The sequence below is a fragment of the Salvelinus alpinus genome, chromosome 1, assembly GCF_045679555.1.
Source record: "Salvelinus alpinus chromosome 1, SLU_Salpinus.1, whole genome shotgun sequence".
Classification (NCBI taxonomy): Eukaryota; Metazoa; Chordata; class Actinopteri; order Salmoniformes; family Salmonidae; genus Salvelinus; species Salvelinus alpinus.
The window spans coordinates 32,673,433-32,693,801 of record NC_092086.1 but is presented as its reverse complement, the minus strand read 5'-3'; the positions used below and the strand labels follow the sequence as shown (position 1 = coordinate 32,693,801).

The 20,369-nt window shown below is 46.5% G+C and overlaps 2 protein-coding genes across 6 annotated transcripts in view; one reads left to right on the top strand and one right to left on the bottom strand.

The window, feature by feature from the left end:
* sgsm3 (small G protein signaling modulator 3) overlaps positions 1-9,425 on the top strand; it is a 44,478-nt gene extending 35,053 nt beyond the window's left edge. For 2 of the 4 annotated variants that reach the window (XM_071397179.1, XM_071397170.1), the window contains exons 8-21: positions 125-320; positions 674-819; positions 1,089-1,322; positions 1,386-1,568; positions 2,974-3,129; positions 3,463-3,517; positions 4,891-4,940; positions 5,084-5,236; positions 5,311-5,381; positions 5,489-5,537; positions 6,558-6,643; positions 6,730-6,852; positions 7,139-7,199; positions 7,633-9,425. In XM_071397179.1, coding sequence (XP_071253280.1) covers positions 125-320; positions 674-819; positions 1,089-1,322; positions 1,386-1,568; positions 2,974-3,129; positions 3,463-3,517; positions 4,891-4,940; positions 5,084-5,236; positions 5,311-5,381; positions 5,489-5,537; positions 6,558-6,643; positions 6,730-6,852; positions 7,139-7,199; positions 7,633-7,716 — 1,647 coding nt within the window. In that variant the 3' untranslated portion in view covers positions 7,717-9,425. Of the gene's footprint in view, positions 1-124; positions 321-673; positions 820-1,058; positions 1,323-1,385; positions 1,569-2,973; positions 3,130-3,462; positions 3,518-4,890; positions 4,941-5,083; positions 5,237-5,310; positions 5,382-5,488; positions 5,538-6,557; positions 6,644-6,729; positions 6,853-7,138; positions 7,200-7,632 lie in introns of all 4 variants that reach the window. The other 2 variants (XM_071397161.1, XM_071397151.1) reach the window with 1 other exon arrangement.
* A 774-nt stretch (positions 9,426-10,199) lies between these two features.
* Positions 10,200-20,167, bottom strand: gtpbp1 (GTP binding protein 1). 2 transcript variants are annotated; one of them, XM_071397192.1, is made up of 14 exons: positions 19,657-20,167; positions 17,166-17,277; positions 16,825-17,005; positions 16,164-16,347; positions 15,807-15,971; positions 15,370-15,493; positions 13,337-13,451; positions 13,084-13,228; positions 12,813-12,995; positions 12,285-12,420; positions 12,002-12,180; positions 11,558-11,722; positions 11,014-11,064; positions 10,200-10,698 (listed from the first exon to the last, which is right to left on the bottom strand). In XM_071397192.1, the coding sequence occupies exons 1-14, from the start codon at positions 19,852-19,854 to the stop codon at positions 10,585-10,587; spliced, it is 2,052 nt and encodes a 683-aa protein (XP_071253293.1). In that variant the 5' UTR covers positions 19,855-20,167; the 3' UTR covers positions 10,200-10,584. The 2 variants fall into 2 exon arrangements, with proteins under 2 accessions (XP_071253293.1, XP_071253301.1); XM_071397200.1 differs by lacking the exon at positions 11,014-11,064 and having other exon boundaries at positions 10,203-10,698; positions 19,657-20,165.
* Between the last annotated feature and the right edge of the window lie 202 nt (positions 20,168-20,369).

Sequence of the window (20,369 nt, the reverse complement as noted above, 5' to 3'; positions counted from 1 at the left end):
CTCTACTGTAATTTGTATATGTTTGTATCTGCCCAGACTCTGTATTTTCACTGCAACCGAATTGCCCAACGGGGACAATAAAGATCTATTCTGTTACTTTTCTCCTCCCTCTCCCCATCCCCAGGTGGTGTCATGTCTGCTGCTGTTCCTGGAGGAGGAGGACGTGCTGTGGATGATGTGTGCCCTGATCGAGGACCTGCTGCCACCCTCCTACTTCTCCTCCACCCTGCTGGGGGTCCAGACAGACCAGAGGGTCCTCAGACAGCTCATAGTCCAGTACCTACCAAGCCTGGACAGGCTTCTGCAGGAGCACGACATCGGTGAGAGAGACGGGGGGTTCTTTACACTTTAACACTCTCACTTGTCTTTTCCTACTTTGCTGGTAACCACTTTGAGGGAAAAAGAACTGTGATTCTGAAATGTGGTTGTCTCACCCAGCTAACTTAAGATTGAATGCACTAGTGTAAGTCACTCTGGATAAAAGTGTCTGCTAAATGATTAAAATGTTAATGTGAATAGGGATCTAGGGGAGCTACAGGGAATCTGCAATAACAAGGCTTTTAAAGTCTGGTGTTTAGAGGCCACAAACATTGCTAAGAATGCCAGGTGTAGTGTAGGAGGACAACCTGCCTGTGTGTCCTAACCCTTCCCTTCGTCTCCTCCCCTCCCCCAGAGTTGTCTCTGATCACGCTGCACTGGTTCCTGACATCGTTTGCCAGTGTGGTGGACATCCGCATCCTGCTGAGGATCTGGGACCTGCTGTTCTACCAGGGCTCTGTGGTCCTCTTCCAGGTCACACTGGGCATGCTCAAGATCAAGGTGGGATAGTTGTTTCTCTTTGACTCTTGATTGGCTGGCTGGTTGCTGGTTTGATTTTAAACCAACCCCTACTCCCTAGACCTGTGTAGATCAGAAAGGATTGGATTGGTATAGAAAATCATATGGTAATAACCTTTTCTTACATCTATCTAACCCTTTCAGATCTAGAGGCCTACAAGTGTCTTGGGGATTTGGGTTTGGTCATTCCCCTATTTAACCCTCTCCTCTCCCCCCTACAGGAGGTTGACCTTCTCCTCTCTCCCCTACAGGAGGAGGAGCTGGTGTCCTCTGAGAACTCTGCATCCATCTTCAACACACTGTCTGATTTGCCCAGCCAGCTGGGTGACGGTGCTGCAGTACTGGGGGAGGCCATGAGGCTGGCGGGGGCCCTGTCCCAGGACACGCTGGAGGCCCAGAGGAACAAACACCTGGCCTACATCCTCAATGAGCAGGCCCAGCTCAACACCAACAACTCCCACACACTCAACACCAACCTCAATAAAGTGAGTGGTCTGATAGAAGTGTGTGTGTGTGTGATGGCATGTCTAACCAGAGTGTGTCTATAGGTTGTGAGGAGGCAGTCGGTACGTAGGAAGTCCACTCTGAGCTCTCTGTTGTGGGGTGAGGACGAGGCGGAGGCTCTCAAGTCTAAGAACATCAAGCAGACAGAGCTGGTAGCAGCGCTCCGAGAGACCATCACCCGCACCGCTGAACACTTCCACTGTCTGGACCCCCGACACACCAGCACTGTGAGTCTCACTACTGAATCAACTCACTGAATCATATAGCTGTCTGGACCCCCAACACACCAGCACTGTGAGTCTCACTACTGAATCAACTCACTGAATCATATAGCTGTCTGGACCCCTAACACACCAGCACTGTGAGTCTCACTACTGAATCAACTCACTGAATCATATAGCTGTCTAGACCCCCAACACACCAGCACTGTGAGTCTCACTACTGAATCAACTCACTGAATCATATAGCTGTCTGGACCCCCGACACACTAGTACTGTGAATCTCACTACTGAATCAACTCACTGAATCATATAACTGTCTGGACCCCCGACACACCAGGACTGTGAGTCTCACTACTGAATCAACTCACTGAATCATATAGCTGTCTGGACCCCCGACACACCAGGACTGTGAATCTCACTACTGAATCAACTCACTGAATCATATAACTGTCTGGACCCCCGACACACCAGGACTGTGAGTCTCACTACTGAATCAACTCACTGAATCATATAGCTGTCTGGACCCCCGACACACCAGGACTGTGAGTCTCACTAACGAATCAAATTACAGAATCATATAGCTGTCTGGACCCCCAACACACCAGCACTGTGAGTCTCACTAACGAATCAGATTACAGAATCATATAATTGTCTGGACCCCCAACACACCAGCACTGTGAGTCTCACTACTGAATCAACTCAGTTTCACTGACCTCCGCGTTTAAGAGAGAAGCTGCCTTGTAGTAAGACGTAGCTGAGCTCTCCCTAAACACCATGCACAATGTCACCTTAGTTTATCTGGTACGGTGACAAAGCTAGCTAGGGGGTCTCTCCCTCCTTCAATTGGTTATCTTGTGGTCGTCTTGCTGCTTATTTGCAGAAATCTGTGACTTTCTGGTCTCTGAGCTCTGTCGCTGGCTGTTAAGTCGCTGAATGTATGAATCTCTTGTCCTCCCCCACACTGGGTGCCGAAGACATGGATGTCAATTTAAGGCAGCCCTCTGCCCCCCTCTGATTCAGAGGGGCTGGGTTAAATGCCGAAGACACATTTCAGTTGAATGCATTGTTGTACAACTGACTAGGTTATCCCCCTTTCCCATGACTGATCTCCAGTAGATGGCTTTAGGTAGTGCCTGGTGTAATCGTGGCATGAGTCATATAATTGAATTCTTCCCCTGACACAGCAGCACCGTGAGTCATGTTACCCAACAATGAGTCACTCGGTCATTAAATCAAATCACTGAATCAATGGTGCTTCACACTGCAACACAGTTAGGAAATAGTGGAGTCATTCTGATTGACATGTTTGATGCACAAGTCACTAGGACATTCTGAGCTAATTTGATTAGATGAATCTATGTCCCTCCCCCTCTCGCCTTCTCTTCATCTTTCTCTCTGTCCCTCCTCTCAGGACCTGACTCCAGACTACTCCATGGAGAGCCACCAGAGAGACCACGAGAACTTCCTGGTTGTGTCTCGTAACCGACGGAGACGGGCCAAAGCCCTGTTGGACTTTGAGCGCCATGACGACGACGAACTGGGCTTCAGGAAGAACGACATCATCACAGTGAGTGGACAGAACACATACATGTAACGGAGTTAAGTGCTGTAATTTCACTCCACAGCTTTAAATGTTGCCATGTATTTGTATAGCACAATCCGTTGGTACGTTGTCAAGGAAGTTGGTCACGTGTATTTGTGAGCAGAGTTTCACTAGTTAGAGCCCGGTGTATGGTACAGGGACAGTGGGAAAGCTATACTGTTAACAGCACACTGACTTTGTTTTCGCAAACACAGCGTGTGAAATGTATGTGAAAACATACGTGTAAAAAACGTTTTACAAAAGTGACTAAGACTCTCTCCTCCATCTCATCCCTCTATTTTTCTCTTTCTCTCTCAGATTTTTTCCCAGAAAGATGAGCACTGTTGGGTGGGAGAGCTCAACGGGCTGAGAGGTGAATGAAAACACACCATCTCTCTCCCAATCTCCCCTCCACACGTCCTGTAGAATGTCCATCTCTATCCCAATCTCCCCTCCACACGTCCTGTAGAATGTCCATCTCTATCCCAATCTCCCCTCCACACGTCCTGTAGAATGTCCATCTCTATCCCAATCTCCCCTCCACACGTCCTGTAGAATGTCCATCTCTATCCCAATCTCCCCTCCACACGTCCTGTAGAATGTCCATCTCTATCCCAATCTCCCCTCCACACGTCCTGTAGAATGTCCATCTCTATCCCAATCTCCCCTCCACACGTCCTGTAGAATGTCCATCTCTATCCCAATCTCCCCTCCACACGTCCTGTAGAATGTCCATCTCTATCCCAATCTCCCCTCCACACGTCCTGTAGAATGTCCATCTCTATCCCAATCTCCCCTCCACACGTCCTGTAGAATGTCCATCTCTATCCCAATCTCCCCTCCACACGTCCTGTAGAATGTCCATCTCTCTCCCAATCTCCCCTCCACACGTCCTGTAGAATGTCCATCTCTCTCCCAATCTCCCCTCCACACGTCCTGTAGAATGTCCATCTCTCTCCCAATCTCCCCTCCACACGTCCTGTAGAATGTCCATCTCTATCCCAATCTCCCCTCCACACGTCCTGTAGAATGTCCATCTCTATCCCAATCTCCCCTCCACACGTCCTGTAGAATGTCCATCTCTATCCCAATCTCCCCTCCACACGTCCTGTAGAATGTCCATCTCTATCCCAATCTCCCCTCCACACGTCCTGTAGAATGTCCATCTCTATCCCAATCTCCCCTCCACACGTCCTGTAGAATGTCCATCTCTATCCCAATCTCCCCTCCACACGTCCTGTAGAATGTCCATCTCTATCCCAATCTCCCCTCCACACGTCCTGTAGAATGTCCATCTCTATCCCAATCTCCCCTCCACACGTCCTGTAGAATGTCCATCTCTATCCCAATCTCCCCTCCACACGTCCTGTAGAATGTCCATCTCTATCCCAATCTCCCCTCCACACGTCCTGTAGAATGTCCATCTCTCTCCCAATCTCCCCTCCACACGTCCTGTAGAATGTCCATCTCTCTCCCAATCTCCCCTCCACACGTCCTGTAGAATGTCCATCTCTATCCCAATCTCCCCTCCACACGTCCTGTAGAATGTCCATCTCTATCCCAATCTCCCCTCCACACGTCCTGTAGAATGTCCATCTCTATCCCAATCTCCCCTCCACACGTCCTGTAGAATGTCCATCTCTATCCCAATCTCCCCTCCACACGTCCTGTAGAATGTTGTAGAGTCCATGTTTTCCTAACACTCTGGGGGAACCTTCTATCTCATGATCTGCTCTCTTACTCAAGGTTGGTTTCCAGCCAAGTTCGTAGAAATCCTCGATGAGCGGAGCAAAGAGGTTTGTCAGTGAATTATTGTGTAGTCAGTCTAGTAAAAACAGACTTAAATTTGTCAGTGCTCTTTTAGTGGATCAATCCAGTCTGTGGGTTTGTCAGTATTGTGTTGTCAGTATTCTATGTATAACTGGTCTGCTGTCCCCAGTACTCTCTGGCTGGTGATGACTCGGTGACTGAGGCGGTGACAGACCTGGTCAGAGGGACGTTGTGTCCTGCCCTGAAGGCCATCTTCCAACACGGTTTGAAGAAACCCTCCATACTGGGAGGAGCCTGCCACCCCTGGCTCTTCATAGAGGAGGTAGGAGACAGAGGGCTGGGTTCAGTGTCTGTCGGTGCAACACCTGACTGTTCGTTGGTCTGTTTTCTCCTCAGGCAGCCAGTAGAGAGGTGGAGAGGGACTTTAACTCAGTCTACTCCAGACTGGTGCTGTGTAAGACGTACAGGTAACTTAGACACACACAGACCTCTGTACCATATGAACAGCTATGATTCCTACACAGTTGTGTTAGTTGTGTGGTGCAGTCCATCAGCTCTCTCTCTCTCCCCCCAGATTAGACGAGGATGGCAAGGTTCTCACACCAGAGGAGCTGCTCTACAGAGTGAGTCCTCTTGGAAATGTTATCCTATAACAAGCCTGTTTACTTCCTCACACCCTGCCACTAAAGACTTCCTCACACCCTGCCACTAAAGACTTCCTCACACCCTGCCACTAAAGACTTCCTCACACCCTGCCACTAAAGACTTCCTCACACCCTGCCACTAAAGACTTCCTCACACCCTGCCACTAAAGACTTCCTCACACCCTGCCACTAAAGACTTCCTCACACCCTGCCACTAAAGACTTCCTCACACCCTGCCACTAAAGACTTCCTCACACCCTGCCACTAAAGACTTCCTCATTCCATCTCCAAGATCAAAAAAAACTGTAATATGGGACCTAGTTCTCTATTGAATTTACAGTATCTGGGCCTCCTGAGTGGTGCAGCCGACTAAGGCACTCCATCGCAATGCTAGAGGCAACACTACAGACCCGGGTTCAATCCCGGGCTAGACTGACTATACAATAATTACCTGACAAACCTCTGGGAGACTCATGACGCTCTGCACAATTGACCCAGCGTCGTCCAGGTTAGAGGGGTTTGGCTGGCCCGGATGTCCCGGGTCAGGTGTATGCACGCTGACTTCAGTCGCCAGGTGTACGGTGTTTCCTCCGACACATTGGTGCGGCTGGCTTCCGGGTTAAGAGAGCAGTGTGTCAACACGCAGTGTGGCTTGGCAGGGTCGTGTTTCAGAGTACGTATGGCTCTCGACCTTCAACTCTCCGGAGTACGGGAGTTGCAGCGATCGGACAAGACTGTAACTACCAATTTGGATATCACGAAATTGGGGAGATAAAGGGGGTAAAAAGTACAATTTAAAAAACGATAATACTTAGTATCTGCATTTCAGGTGCTTTCAAAGGGGGAATGAGGAAGTGCCCTAGTGGTAGGGACCGATGGGCTGTAAAGGTTGACTGTTAGAAACTTAGGCCTTAGGCTACAGATAGTTTTGCAGTGAATGTTTTGTTCATAAGCATTTGTTTCAGTGATGCTTCAGCGCCCTCCGTCTGTCTCTTTCAGGCGGTGCAGTCTGTAAATATGAGCCACGACTCTGCACACGCTCAGATGGACGTCAAGTTCCGCTCGCTCCTCTGCGTGGGCCTCAAGTGAGTCACACAGATTCTCTCACTCAGAGATCCTGGCTGTCCCTCCTATCAGTGAACAATCCCTAACCACATCTCTCACCCCACAGTGAGCAGGTGTTACACCTGTGGTTGGAGGTGTTGTGTTCCAGTATGCCTGCAGTAGAGAAGTGGTACCAGCCCTGGTCCTTCCTACGCAGCCCAGGATGGGTCCAGATCAAGTGTGAGCTCAGGTAAGAAATGGAGACAGATGTCCACGAGAGAGACAGAGTGGGAGAGATTGGAGCGAATGATTGAGAAATAAAACAAACGAGAGATCACAAGTGAGAATGAATGAGAGAGCGACGCATACAAGACGGTGCCAGCAGAATATTACAAGATTAAATCACGCGATTCAAGCGTATTAACAGCTAGATTATTTTTGAAAGACTTAGAGGCCAGGATGAAGTGAAATGGATATAAAATGGTCTGTGTGAAAAGGATGGTGGTGTGGTTTTTAAAAAAGTTATGTTTCCTTAGGGTTCTCTCAAAGTTTGCCTTCAGTCTCTCTCAGGACTGTGAACTTCCTGCCAAGAAAGAGGTATGTGTGTAAAACACACCCACCCTGTGAACTCATACCTGTGTGGTCTTACAGAATTCAGCCATTCTCAAAGAAGGGGTTGCAGATGTTGGTTGACCATTACCTCTTTAGTTGGGATCTCTAGGTAAACTCTGATCTCTGGTCAATGTAGTCGGTCTAGTTACTCAACTATGGGTTTAGGGACTAGAATAGGAGACTAGAGTTATCTAAACAACAAGCTGTTCCTGGTTGTTGTTGGAGAACGTAGCTGGTGGTGGCTAGTGATAGTAGAATAGTGAACATTGGTGAAAACCATCCCAATGCGCACACCTCACCCATGACCCTTTGACCTCCATTGTGGACATTTTAAACTGCACCCAGCAACTGCTGTTCCTTATACACTCCCTTTAAACAAACAGCCTCTTTCTTTCACTCTTTATTCCCCCCCCTCCAGGAGAAAGATCAGAGGCCACTGAAGGAAGGAGTCCAAGACATGTTGGTGAAGCATCATCTCTTCAGCTGGGACATCGATGGCTAGACACACACACCCAAAGCCTGCAAAAAACTCCCCTGCCCAACACATGCTGTGTGTCTACCAGAGTGATCTTTCTGTCTCTTTCATATTGACTGCTATGTCAGAACCCACTACTAGTGTTTCCATCACTACCTCTCACTAGGAAGTATTGTATTGTTCAGACATTTGATCATCATTCTACAAACACATTGATATGCATCGTGGTTTCCCCTCGTCTCAACTGAACTGCATCCGAAGCCTTTCTACTGAGGATAGTACACTAGGGGAATAGGGGGCGCGTTCAGCAAGATGCAACTTTTGGGAATGTTCAGATAGAAATAAGCATTGTAGAACAAACATGCCTCTGACATGTAGAATAAGGAATAACATGAGCTCTATTCATGGCATTTCTGTCTGCAACTTAACGTGGCCAGGGTATCATTTGAGACACACCCAAAGACTATCAACTAATTACATTTACCCTCTGAGCTTGCTAACCAATCAGAGGAAGCAATTAGCATGTAACCAAGGTTGATAGTCCTGGCTGTCACCATGGCTCTTAGTTCTTGGCTGAAGCTACTGTGTATGTTGTGTCCACACCAGTGTTTCTGATACTTTAGATCAGGTGCAGAAGACTAGGAACATACAGAAAGTGCTGATTGTAGCATTCCTTAGGTACAGAGTAGTCACCTCTACTGTGCCATATGAAGTATTTCCTCAGACTCAAGGACTGGGGTGTATCACTAGAAACCAAACCGGGAGGAATGTACCTGAATGTCCCATAGAAACTTGTTTTTGTTGTGAAACGTTTTGCTACAGTGGGCACTGATCTGATGTCCTAGTAGCACCTGTGTTCTGCTACCAGTACTGTAGTAGGATGTGCAACGTACTCCACAACCACCCTGTCGATCTGTGTTGGCACCCAACAATCCCATCCACTATTGTCTGTTTGGTGCCAACATGGCTCTCAAACCAGGTTTGTCCCTTGTGGGCTACTAAACAGTATCTGTAGTAGTCACTTTGTGCTGACTGGGAAGAAATGTACTGTGTCCAAAAATGAAATCTATAACCATGTAAACTTTTCATTTCAGTTAATTTCTTTGTAAAACAGTCATTACAATGGGTGTGTCCACCCGCCATCAAAAACGAACTTCCATCTTGGTGTGTAATTACTGAAGAAAAGCCACATCACACTATATACATAAGAAAATCAACTCAATCTATGTTGTGCTCTGATATTAAATGAAAATGGTGGTATACTAACCCTATAACTTGTATTCCTTCCCCTCATCTTAACTCTTAGCAATGCTACCGTACCTATAGACTTCATTGAGCTAACTTCCTTCATACTGCACAGAGACAAATGATATCGTTCAGACTCACACTAACCTCACTGAAACTATACACAACCTTTAACCCTAATTTCAACCCCTATGCCTATAGTTTTCACTGTTTGAATTAATATCATGTACACAACACAGTTGACCAGAGATCAATAAAGCCTGTTTTTATTGAATGTCAGAAGCAAACAACTATGTAAACAGTGATGGTCCAAACAGCACTGCAACTATTACAATCAATGTCTCACTTAAACAGTTGCTAATCAAGTGTACATTATATTCTTAAATAAACCTTATTTTCAGTGTAAATGGAATAATTTATTTTAGACAGGACAAGTGGCCTTCAACTCCTCTCGCCTCCTGAAAAATGACGAGGGGGAACGTGGATAAATGTGCTTGTATGAAATGACGACTCTGCTCAGGCAAATGACATTTACAGGTGTGATCCCTAAATAAGTATAAAGTGATAAATGCATTTAGTTGTGCTAGACAAAACCATGCACACAACTATAGCTGATTCACAGGGGGTGTAGCATGGTTCTAAACTCTTCAGAGAAGATACACATGACTGTCCTCCATGAAAGGTGGCTATCGAGGAGGGGAGGATATTTTTTCCATTTCTCCCACAACCGCTGATCGGTTTCCGGGCCATGGAGGAGAGAGGATGGACTTTTTCCCAAATGATAAAGGGCAAGTGTGTGATGATCTTCAGACTTTCCCTGATGGCCATAAAATAAACATCTTATCTACAATATTTCACTCATAATGAAGCCCCACTAAAATGTACCATTCATATCAGTCGTGACCTTACTTCTTTTCATTAATCTTCACATTTTAGTATACAATTAAATAGAAAACATGCTTCATTATGTCATTGGGGGATTCTAGTGGTAAATAGGAAATGAGAGAAACTAGTATGCCTGCTAAACAGTAAGCTATAGTGCATGGAGCTGGGTTACTCTACTGTAAGGGAATAGCTGCTCATGGGGCTTTGGGTCCATGATTAAGTATACACAGTATTACAGTGATTCTCACCGTAGACCCAATGAAAGAAGGCATATCAGGTTCATATACTGTAAATATAATAAGGATGCTTTCTAAACTAATCGGAGATAAGATTACATTTACATTTAAGTCATTTAGCAGACGCTCTTATACAGAGCGACTTACAAATTGGAAAGTTCATACATATTCATCCTGGTCCCCCCGTGGGGAATGAACCCACAACCCTGGCGTTGCAAGCGCCATGCTCTACCAACTGAGCCACACGGGACCAAGATGAGCGTGAGGAGGCAGAGGTAACCATCTACAAGCACAGAGCTGGGAGCTGCTTTTCACCTAGTCCCTCTTAAGACTTTCTCTGGTGTGAGTGATAAAGACACTTGATAAGGCGATAGATAGCAGGGTGGGAGAGAGGTGGGGAAAGGGCCATTTACGACCCCATTTTTTTCGACGAGGGTTAGTAGTGGAGTAGTTTTGTGAAAGGGGGTAGTAGTCTGCTGAAACAGGTGCATGGAGGAAGTACTGTAGTTTGGGGGCTGAGGGGTGTAGTTTAGGAACCTCCTGTGCCTGCTGATGACGGGGCTGCTGTGGTGGAGCTGCTCTGGTTTGATTTGCCTTTATGTCTCTGTCCTCCTCGTCTCCTGCTCCCGCCTCCTGACTTTGTCTGTAGAGAACAGATCACAATCAGACAGATGGAGAACATAGAAACAACTAGGTTAACAATGAGGTTACCATTCAAAATCACTTCCCGCTAAGACTGATGTTATCAAACTGAACTACATGCTGTGTACACATCTCTAGAAGATTCATGTTTGGTTCACATCAGTTGAGGCATGCATTGTTTCAGGATATTTACAGAAGTTACTGGACAAGACTAATTTCCCACGCCTCAATTGTTACATAACTCATTTGACCTAATTCTCTTTTGTTTACCTGCCTGGTTCCCATTGTTTATCTTGCCCTGTTTGTTTCTGTTTACCTTGCTCTCTTTGTTTCCCTCATTACTCTGAGGGTCATCCTCCCCCTCTGTCTGAGGAAGCAAGCAAAGCACCAACACAGAGAGGAGAAAGAGAGGAGGAATGGAGGGCAAATCAAGGATGTTGTAATGCACAACGAGGATGAAGAGCAAATGAACGTGGAAATTGAAAGGAATGCAGAGAATGAAACAGAGGGTGAGAGGAAAAGAGACAGGGTGGCAGGTGGAGTAATCAGTAAATGAGAATATCAATTAAAAGGACGGAAACAGTAGGGTGTAAAAACATGGAGAGGAGAAGAATAGTAGGAAAGGAGAAGAGGAAAGGAGAGGTGTTAGACACAGCTACAGAAGAGAACATTCTAGAAGCAGTAAAGCAAGTGAAGAGGAAAGCTTACGCACCACAAGTTAAACACTTACACCTATTCAACTGCCCTGAAACTATTACTTTCACGACCCGCCATCTAACCATCCACTCCACTCCCTTCATCAATCGCTCCATCCATCCTTTCAATTCCTTTACATCGTTCCTTCACTTCCTCTTTCTCACCGGTTGTTGTGATTGGTGTGGACTGTCTGGTCGGGCTGTGCTCGCTTCGTCCTCATTGGCTGGCGTGGCTCCATCCTCTCTGCGGTACGGGGCCTTTTTCGTAGACTGCATTTTGATTTGCGGGGGTTTGAAGTTTGACGGCAAATTATTGGTCGACTGCAGCAGCTGTAAACACCCACCCACCAATAAGAGTATGGCATGAGGGAAGTACTCTGCATGCAGGTACTCTGGTGTCTTTATGACCTTTCGTAAACCATTCTGAACCATTCATAAGCCTTTAAGTCCTGACCTTGGTGATGATACCCACAGCCTTGGTGTATCCCTCTGAACACCAGTCTACTCTCTGGTCTATGTGGAGGAACTCTGGAGTCTTCATGATCATGATCCTTCATAAACCCTTTCCAACCATTCATAAACCCTTCATAAGCCTTTCTAACCCCTGACCTTGGTGATGGTGCCCACAGCCTTGGTGCGTCCCTCTCTGAACACCAGTCTCTGGTCCGTGTGGAGGTACTCGGGGGTCTTGATGAAGCGGAAGTGGACCGATGCCTTGTCCCCTGTTCGTAGACAGTCTCTGTTCATGGTCAGGATAGTGGCTGTCTGCCTGATGCTGCCACAGTGCACTGCGGAGGGGGAGAAAGAGGAATGATGAGAGAAGGAGAGACATATAGTCAGACATGAGACAGCTGTGTGTGTGTGTTTCTCTGTGTGTGTGTGAGAGTCTCACCCATGGCCTGGTAGCGGGGTGATATCGTAGTTGGGTGGTGCAGAACCAGAATCTCAGCCATAAATTCCCATGATGCCTGTGGGTTTAACTTGGGGGACACCATTACCATGCCTTTCCTTATGGATGAACGCTTGATCTAAGGAGGGAGAGAGAGCGGGAGGGGAAGGAGAGAGGGATGGGGAGGGGAGAGATGAGGTAGAGAGAACGTGGTGGGGGAGGGAGAGAGGGATGGGGAGGGGAGAGATGAGGTAGAGAGAGAACGTAGGGAGGGGGAGGGAGAGAGAAGGTAGGGGGGAGAGGGACAGTAGGGGGAGAGAGGGAGCGGGAAGGGAGAGGTAGAGAGGTAGAGAGGTTGGGGAGAGAGAGGAGGGGAGAGGAGGGGAGAGGGGGGAGAGAAACAGAGAGACTTGAGGTGTTGACTCCTATTCACTGCAAAAAAATTCAGTTCAACTAAACATTTATCTATGCATCAGAAAAGTGTTGTAATACCAAACATCTCCAGCAGGGGACACTAAATAGAAAACGTACCTTTTTGAGGGCGAAGGAGGCAGTCTGTCCACCTCTCACCTCCTTGACTGGCATCCTCTTCCTGTGGATAGATTTGACTGCAATGGGGAGGAAACTGCCCAGTGGGTCTGGGCCTAACAGCATTGTGTCATTCAGACGTATCAATCCACGTAAAGTAGTCCCTGAAACGACTGTGCCTACACCCTGGCGGAGAAGGTAAACATGGTTAGAGAGGTGTGTGTGTGTGGCATCAATATGCATGTGTAGCAGCTGCTTTGTGTATGTGACTAACCGGTACTGAGTAGGTGTCATCTATCTGGAACTCTGCAGGTTCGTCTTCTCTGAAGGAGGTTTTAGAAGACAGCAGGTTGAGGAACATCTTCAGCAGGTCCATGTTCTCTCCTGTCACATTGGAGATCTGGAAGATTGGACACATCCTATACAAACACACACACACTGAATTATGGTCCCTTATAATTGAAGCAAAATCCAGTTTATAAAGAGTGTGCGTGATTGTGGCTACAAAGTGTGTGCCTTAATGTTACCTCTCAGAGCTGAAGTTGGAGGCTGTGACGATGACGTCATCTTTGTTTTGGACCAGAACAGGGATCTTTCTGCAGCCTGGGGACTTTAGTAACCTCTGGAGCAGCTTTAACGTCTCTGTTACAATAACACAACCAGTAAAGTCCGCTATGCAATCTGGTTTCAGAGCTGGTCATGGGTGCACCTCAGCCACGCTCAAGGTCATAAACGATATCTTAACCGCCATCGATAGGAAACAATACTGTGCAGCCGTATTCATTGACCTGGCCAAGGCTTTTGACTCTGTCAATCACCACATCCTCATCGGCAGACTCGACAGCCTTGGTTTCTCTAATGATTGCCTCGCCTGGTTCACCAACTACTTCTCTGATCGAGTTCAGTGTGTCAAATCGGAGGGTCTGTTGTCCGGGCCTCTGGCAGTCTCCATGGGGGTGCCACAGGGTTCAATTCTTGGACCGACTCTCTTCTCTGTATACATCAATGATGTCGCTCTTGCTGCTGGTGATTCTCTGATCCACCTCTACGCAGACGACACTATTCTGTATACTTCTGGCCCTTCTTTTGACACTGTGTTAACAACCCTCCAGGCGAGCTTCAATTCCATACAACTCTCCTTCCGTGGCCTCCAATTGCTCTTAAATACAAGTAAAACTAAATGCATGCTCTTCAACCGATCGCTGCCTGCACCTGCCCGCCTGTCCAACATCACTACTCTGGACGGCTCTGACTTAGAATATGTGGACAACTACAAATACCTAGGTGTCTGGTTAGACTGTAAACTCTCCTTCCAGACTCACATCAAACATCTCCAATCCAAAGTTAAATCTAGAATTGGCTTCCTATTCCGCAACAAAGCATCCTTCACTCATGCTGCCAAACATACCCTTGTAAAACTGACCATCCTACCAATCCTCGACTTCGGTGATGTCATTTACAAAATAGCCTCCAAAACCCTACTCAATAAATTGGATGCAGTCTATCACAGTGCCATCCGTTTTGTCACCAAAGCCCCATATACTACCCACCACTGCGACCTGTACACTCTCGTTGGCTGGCCCTCGCTTCATACTCGTCGCCAAACCCACTGGTTCCAGGTCATCTACAAGACCCTGCTAGGTAAAGTCCCCCCTTATCTCAGCTCGCTGGTCACCATAGCAACACCTACCTGTAGCACGCGCTCCAGCAGGTATATCTCTCTGGTCACCCCCAAAACCAATTCTTCCTTTGGCCGCCTCTCCTTCCAGTTCTCTGCTGCCAATGACTGGAACGAACTACAAAAATCTCTGAAACTGGAAACACTTATCTCCCTCACTAGCTTTAAGCACCAGCTGTCAGAGCAGCTCATAGATTACTGCACCTGTACATAGCCCATCTATAATTTAGCCCAAACAACTACCTCTTTACCTACTGTATTTATTTATTTATTTTGCTCCTTTGCACCCCATTATTTCTGTCTCTACTTTGCGCTTTCTTCCACTGCAAACCAACCATTCCAGTGTTTTTTAGTTTTTATTTTACTTGCTGTGTTGTATTTACTTCGCCACCATGGCCTTTTTATATTTTTATTTATTTATACATATATTTGTTTGCCTTCACCTCCCTTATCTCACCTCACTTGCTCACATTGTATATAGACTTATTTTTTTTCACTGTATCATTGACTATATGTTTGTTTTACTCCATGTGTAACTATGTGTTGTTGTATGTGTCGAACTGCTTTGCTTTATCTTGGCCAGGTCGCAATTGTAAATGAGAACGTGTTCTCAATTTGCCTACCTGGTTAAATAAAGGTTAAATAAAAAAATAAAAAATAAAAAAGTCAGGTTTTGTGATGACTGTCAATATTGTAACAAAAAGGGGGAGGGGGGGGGTCCTCTCATCACTAAATCTAAGAGAAAGCAGTATGGTGGGGTAGAGGGAATATGGTTTCACCTGTATAATTCTTTCATATCAGTGCAGATGTGGGGAAGGAGTCCAGGAAAGGAAGCAGATGTAGACTTGAGATGCACCCAGAAAGAGAAAGAAAGGAACTGACCTTGTAGGATGTTGGCAGGACACATGTCTATCTTGGTGACCACAACGAACACAGGCACATTGAGGGCCAGGGCCAGACCTAGATGCTCCTTAGTCATCCCTACGATACCTGCATTACTGCCCACCTAGAGAGAGGACGGGAGAGGGGGTAGAGAGAGTGGGGGGGGTAGAGAGAGCGAGAGGGGGGTAGAGAGAGCGAGGGGGGGGTAGAGAGAGCGAGGGGGGGTGGAAGGAGGGAGAGAGCGAGATGGAGAGCGAGAGGGGTAGAGAGAGCGAGGGGGGTGGAAGGAGGGAGAGAGCAAGGAGGGAGAGAGCGAGGGAGGGAGAGAGAGAGCAAAAGAAAATGGTGAAAGATTCATCAGTACCGTTGATGGGTAGTAAAGTCAGAAAAAGCTCCAACGCCCACACACTACCCCCACACACTACCCCCTCACTCACCATGAGCATGCAGAAGTCAGGCAGGTGTCCAGTCATTCCAAACACCGTGGTCTTGAGATACTTCTCATGTCCAGCTAGGTCTATGAAGGTGATGACCTTAGAGGACCTCTCACAGATCTTAGTCCAGTCTAGACTGCCACCATGGCTGTCTGGCTTATTCACCACCTAGGATACAGGGACAGAGAATACACACAACAACAACTTCATGTCTCCATCTATAAAACCAATTCATCAACAAAATGTTCAATGAAGCAGGCCTTACATTGTCATCTCTCATGTCTCATGTCAATGTTATCCCAGTGTAATCTCCATCACCCTTAAGTCACCTATACGCCCCTCCTATGTCATCTCCCTCACCTGTCCCTTCTGGTCAAAGCCCAGGATGTCGTTCCCCACACTGCTGGTCCTGCCACTCTCCATTTCGTGTTTGTGTCTGAAGAGTTTCTGGCGGGCGAACCCCCTGCCGTTGTCCAGTTCCCCGTGGGTCAACACCCCCAGCAGGGTGCTCTTTCCTGCATCCACGTTACCCACCACCGCTACCCTGAGAGAGGTGAAGAGAGAGAGAGAGAGAGAGAGAGAAGAGAGAAAGAGAGAGGGGGAGGGAGAGAGAGAGAGAGAGAGAGAGAGAGAGAGAGAGAGAGAGAGAGAGAGAGAGAGAGAGAGAGAGAGAGAGAGAGAGAGAGGGAGAGAGAGAGAGAGAGAGAGAGAGAGAGAGAGAGAGAAGGAGAAAGAGAGAGGGAGAGAGAGAGGGGGAGAGGGGGGGAGAGATTTGACATTTGGGACACAAGATCAGATCAAGATGAAGAGAAGAGGGATGAAAACAGAGTATTGCTCGTGTGTTGCTTTGACAACACTGGATTTCCCCCCTTTATGTCAACATCCCCTTAAGCTTTTTTGAATTTAAATTGCATTTGAGAGACATGCTTGTCCTCGTCAGCCCAGGTCTAATGTCAAAACACATCTAATTGTTGATCAAGTCAGCCTTTGACCCCTGACAGTTGACCTTCCCCCAACTCACCTGACCTCCAGGAAGTCTTGATCACCCACGCGTCGGCGGATTAGGTAGTCGCGTACCTGCCCCCCAGCTTCGATACGCTCCCTCAGCAGGATCAGCTCTGACTCGGTCTGCTCACACAGGGACTGAACTGTGGCTACAGACGCCTCCATGTCTCCCTCATCCAGACCATAGTCACCTCCGTCTGAGAGAGAGGGATGAGGGGTTGGGGGGGAGGGTGTTTATTGGTGTAAAATGTCACTCGCTACAGTGAGTGACTGATTCTGTGAGCTAGTGAATGTAGGAGCAAATCAGTGCATACTGTATAGCCTCATTAAGTGAGTGAGTGAGTGAGGCCGACTTACCTGAGCCCATCCCAACAACGTAGATGGTCTCCCCACAACCCTCGTCCATCCTCTCCCGGAGTTGTCGTAGTAACGAGTCATACTGCACTCCATTAGGGCTGACCAAGGCCAACTGACGAGGGAGGGAAGGAGAGAGACAGAAAATGTATACAATCTAGATTCCTGCTTGGTTGACGTAGGCCTGGGTATCCTATAACATGGCCATGGTGGAAAGCCTACACATATTTCCATTGATATAGGCCTAATTGTACCTTAACAAAAGCTATAGGGCTATTCATCTCGTATTGTCCTCTATCTGGGTAGAGGTGTGAATGCTACACCCTTTCTGTGAAAAATAGATTATTCATCTTGTCTAAAAACATTTGACTATCTGGGTACTCAGATTTGGCTGTAGATATACCTAACAAGCTTGCTTTCAGTCCAAATCAATCTCTATACAATGTTCTCAGCTTAGGGAACCCTGATAAAGACCATTTAGAGTTGTGAATGCTCCACTATTTATTTGAAAATAGATTAATCCAAACAGTGAGTGAGTTCGTTTTGCATCACTCGGGGCCCCGGTGGGCGGGGTTTTCACATTTAAGACCATTCCATTGGTCCTAAACTGAAATCTCTACCCACCCAGTGCACCCAGCCACGGAAAAAGAAATCGCCCAATCAAAAGCAAGTGAACTTGCCTGACAGCTTTCTGTTGCTGAGTGTTGCATCAGAAGAAGACTTGTTTGACTTTTTCGAGACATACATTGATGGCAGATTTGTAAATCATCACAGTGGTTTCATAATAATGACTCAATTCATTATTACTCAATGTCATTATTACTCAAAGCTGCAGGCTAAAGTTAAATCTAGACTTGGTTTCCTCTATCATAATCACTCCTCTTTCACCCCAGCTGCCGAACTAACCCTGATTCAGATGACCATCCTTCTAATGCTAAATTACGGAGATCTATAAATTATGTCGTCAGGTAAGGGTGCTCTTGAGCGGCTAGATGTGCTTTACCATTCGTCCATCAGATTTGCCACCAATGCTCCGTATAGGACACATCACTGCACTCTATACTCTGTAAATTGGTCATCGCTGTACACCTGTCGCAAGACCCACTGGTTGACGCTTATTTATAAAACCCTCTTAGGCCTCACTCCCCCCTATCTGAGATACCTACTGCAGCCCTCATCCTCCACATACAACACCCGTTCTGCCAGTCACATTCTGTTAAAGGTCCCCAAAGCACACACATCCCTGGATCGCTCCTCTTTTCAGTTCGCTGCAGCTAGCGACTGGAACAAGCTGCAACAAAACACTCAAACTGGACAGTTTAATCTCAATCTCTTCATTCAAAGACTCAATCATGGACACACTGACAGTTGTGGCTGCTTTGTGCAATGTATTATTGTCTCTACCTTCTTGCCCTTTGTGCTGTTGTCTGTGCACAATAATGTTTGGACCATGTTGTTGTTATGTTACCGCACTAGCATGCGTTGTTGTCATGTGTTGCTGCCTTGCTGTGTTGTCTTAGGTCTCTCTTTATGTAGTGTTGTCTGTGTTTTGTCCTATATTTATATTTGATTTATGTTTAAATCACAACCCCCGTCCCTGCACAGGGGCTTTTGGTAGGCCGTCATTGTAAATAAGAATTTGTTCTTAACTGACTTGCCTAGTTAAATAAAGGTTTAATAAAAAATAACACACACACACACCTAGCCTATTTGTTCTGTAGTATTTACACCAAAAAGTCCTAGAAGTATTGCATCTTTCTGTACAGGCGGAGCAGCTCAGGTCTGACACCAGAGTTATTCTAGTTTATTTCTCTCTGTTGATACTGATCTTAATATGGGTGAGTGCCAAAGATGGAGGGAGATGAGTTTCCTGTCAGTCAACCACACACTGATCATTGTTCAGCACTGTAAGTTGAGCCTGACCCATTTGCCAGAAACACTTCCTTCTGACACACACACCATTTCCCTATTGCCCTGTGTTTCATCAGGCCAAGTGGTGGCACAGTATGTATGGGGACTCATCAACCAGAGAAAGAGAGTCATGCCCATGGCTGTGGTTTGTGAGTCACACTGCTGCTGGAGTGTCCTCTCTAGCCAGCAGTTACATCAGCCATAACACATTCAAGACCCATTCAAACCACATCTGATATGCTAGCTAAAGCCTCTTAAGGATATTTTTATTTTCTTGTTACTTACAACCTCATGCTAATTGCATTAGCCTACGTTAGCTCAACCGAAGCGTAAGATGATAGAGTCAGTAGGACATTTAAAACCACAAACTTTTGCCACAAAATATAGTTCTGAACTTTTATATATGCAATTCTGCATAACATTTTAAGCAATCTGGGATTAATTAGTATATAGCACAATCGTTCATCTAACTAGCTAACTTAGCTTGCAATACAGCAGCCAGAATGACAGCAAGTTTAGGCATAATAAACGCCAATTTGAAGATGATAAACACAGCCCCGACTAGCGCGGCCTAGCTAACTACCTTGCTAGTGAAGTCAATGCCGAGATCCCCGGCCTCGCCGTTGAAGAGGTCGCCGTCCTCGAAGCACTCTTCCCCGGCGTCATGATCTCCACAACCTCCTCCATCCGGAGCGAAAATGCTCGCGGGCATCAGAGCGTCTGCGAGGACTGGTATCGAATTTGGGCTTATACTCGGCTCGTGTGCAGCCAACGATGCCATTATGTCAGCTTTGCAGTAACGATTGTTATATTGTCTTCTTGCTGTCTCTTGTGTTGATGATTATGACAGCTAGCTAGCTTCAGTACCGTTTGCAAACAATTCAGACCACTAAACAGCTGATATATGTGCAGTTATTACACAGAACTGAGAAACAAAGCAATTGTATGATACAGGCAGAATACAAAAACTCTCTCGTACGTTTTGTCTATCTGCTTTCTGTGTAGCTAGCAATAAAACATATGTTTACAACCCTCCAAGTGGCAACAGAAAATTGCGTTGACGTAAATTAAAAAACATAAGGGGGTTGGTTCATAGTTTATTTTGAGTTTATTTTATTTTTATTTTTATTATCAAAAATCTAACCAATTGCGCGCCGAATACCCAAATAATATTCCAGAATAAACCAATCAGAGCAAGTTAGTCCTTCACATATAATTAGAAAAAACGTCCAGCGTGGTTAAAATATAGGCGTGGTTGATATCAGCAATGCGTCAACTCATTGTATCAGGATTGGT

Coding starts and splice junctions, on each gene's coding strand:
- gtpbp1 (XM_071397192.1), bottom strand. CDS start 19,854: ATGGCATCGTTGGCTGCACACGAGCCGAGTATAAGCCCAAATTCGATA. Junction 13,452..15,369: donor TCCTGCCAACATCCTACAAG/GTCAGTTCCTTT, acceptor TTATTGTAACAG/AGACGTTAAAGCTGCTCCAG. Junction 12,996..13,083: donor ATGACACCTACTCAGTACCG/GTTAGTCACATA, acceptor CTTCTCCGCCAG/GGTGTAGGCACAGTCGTTTC.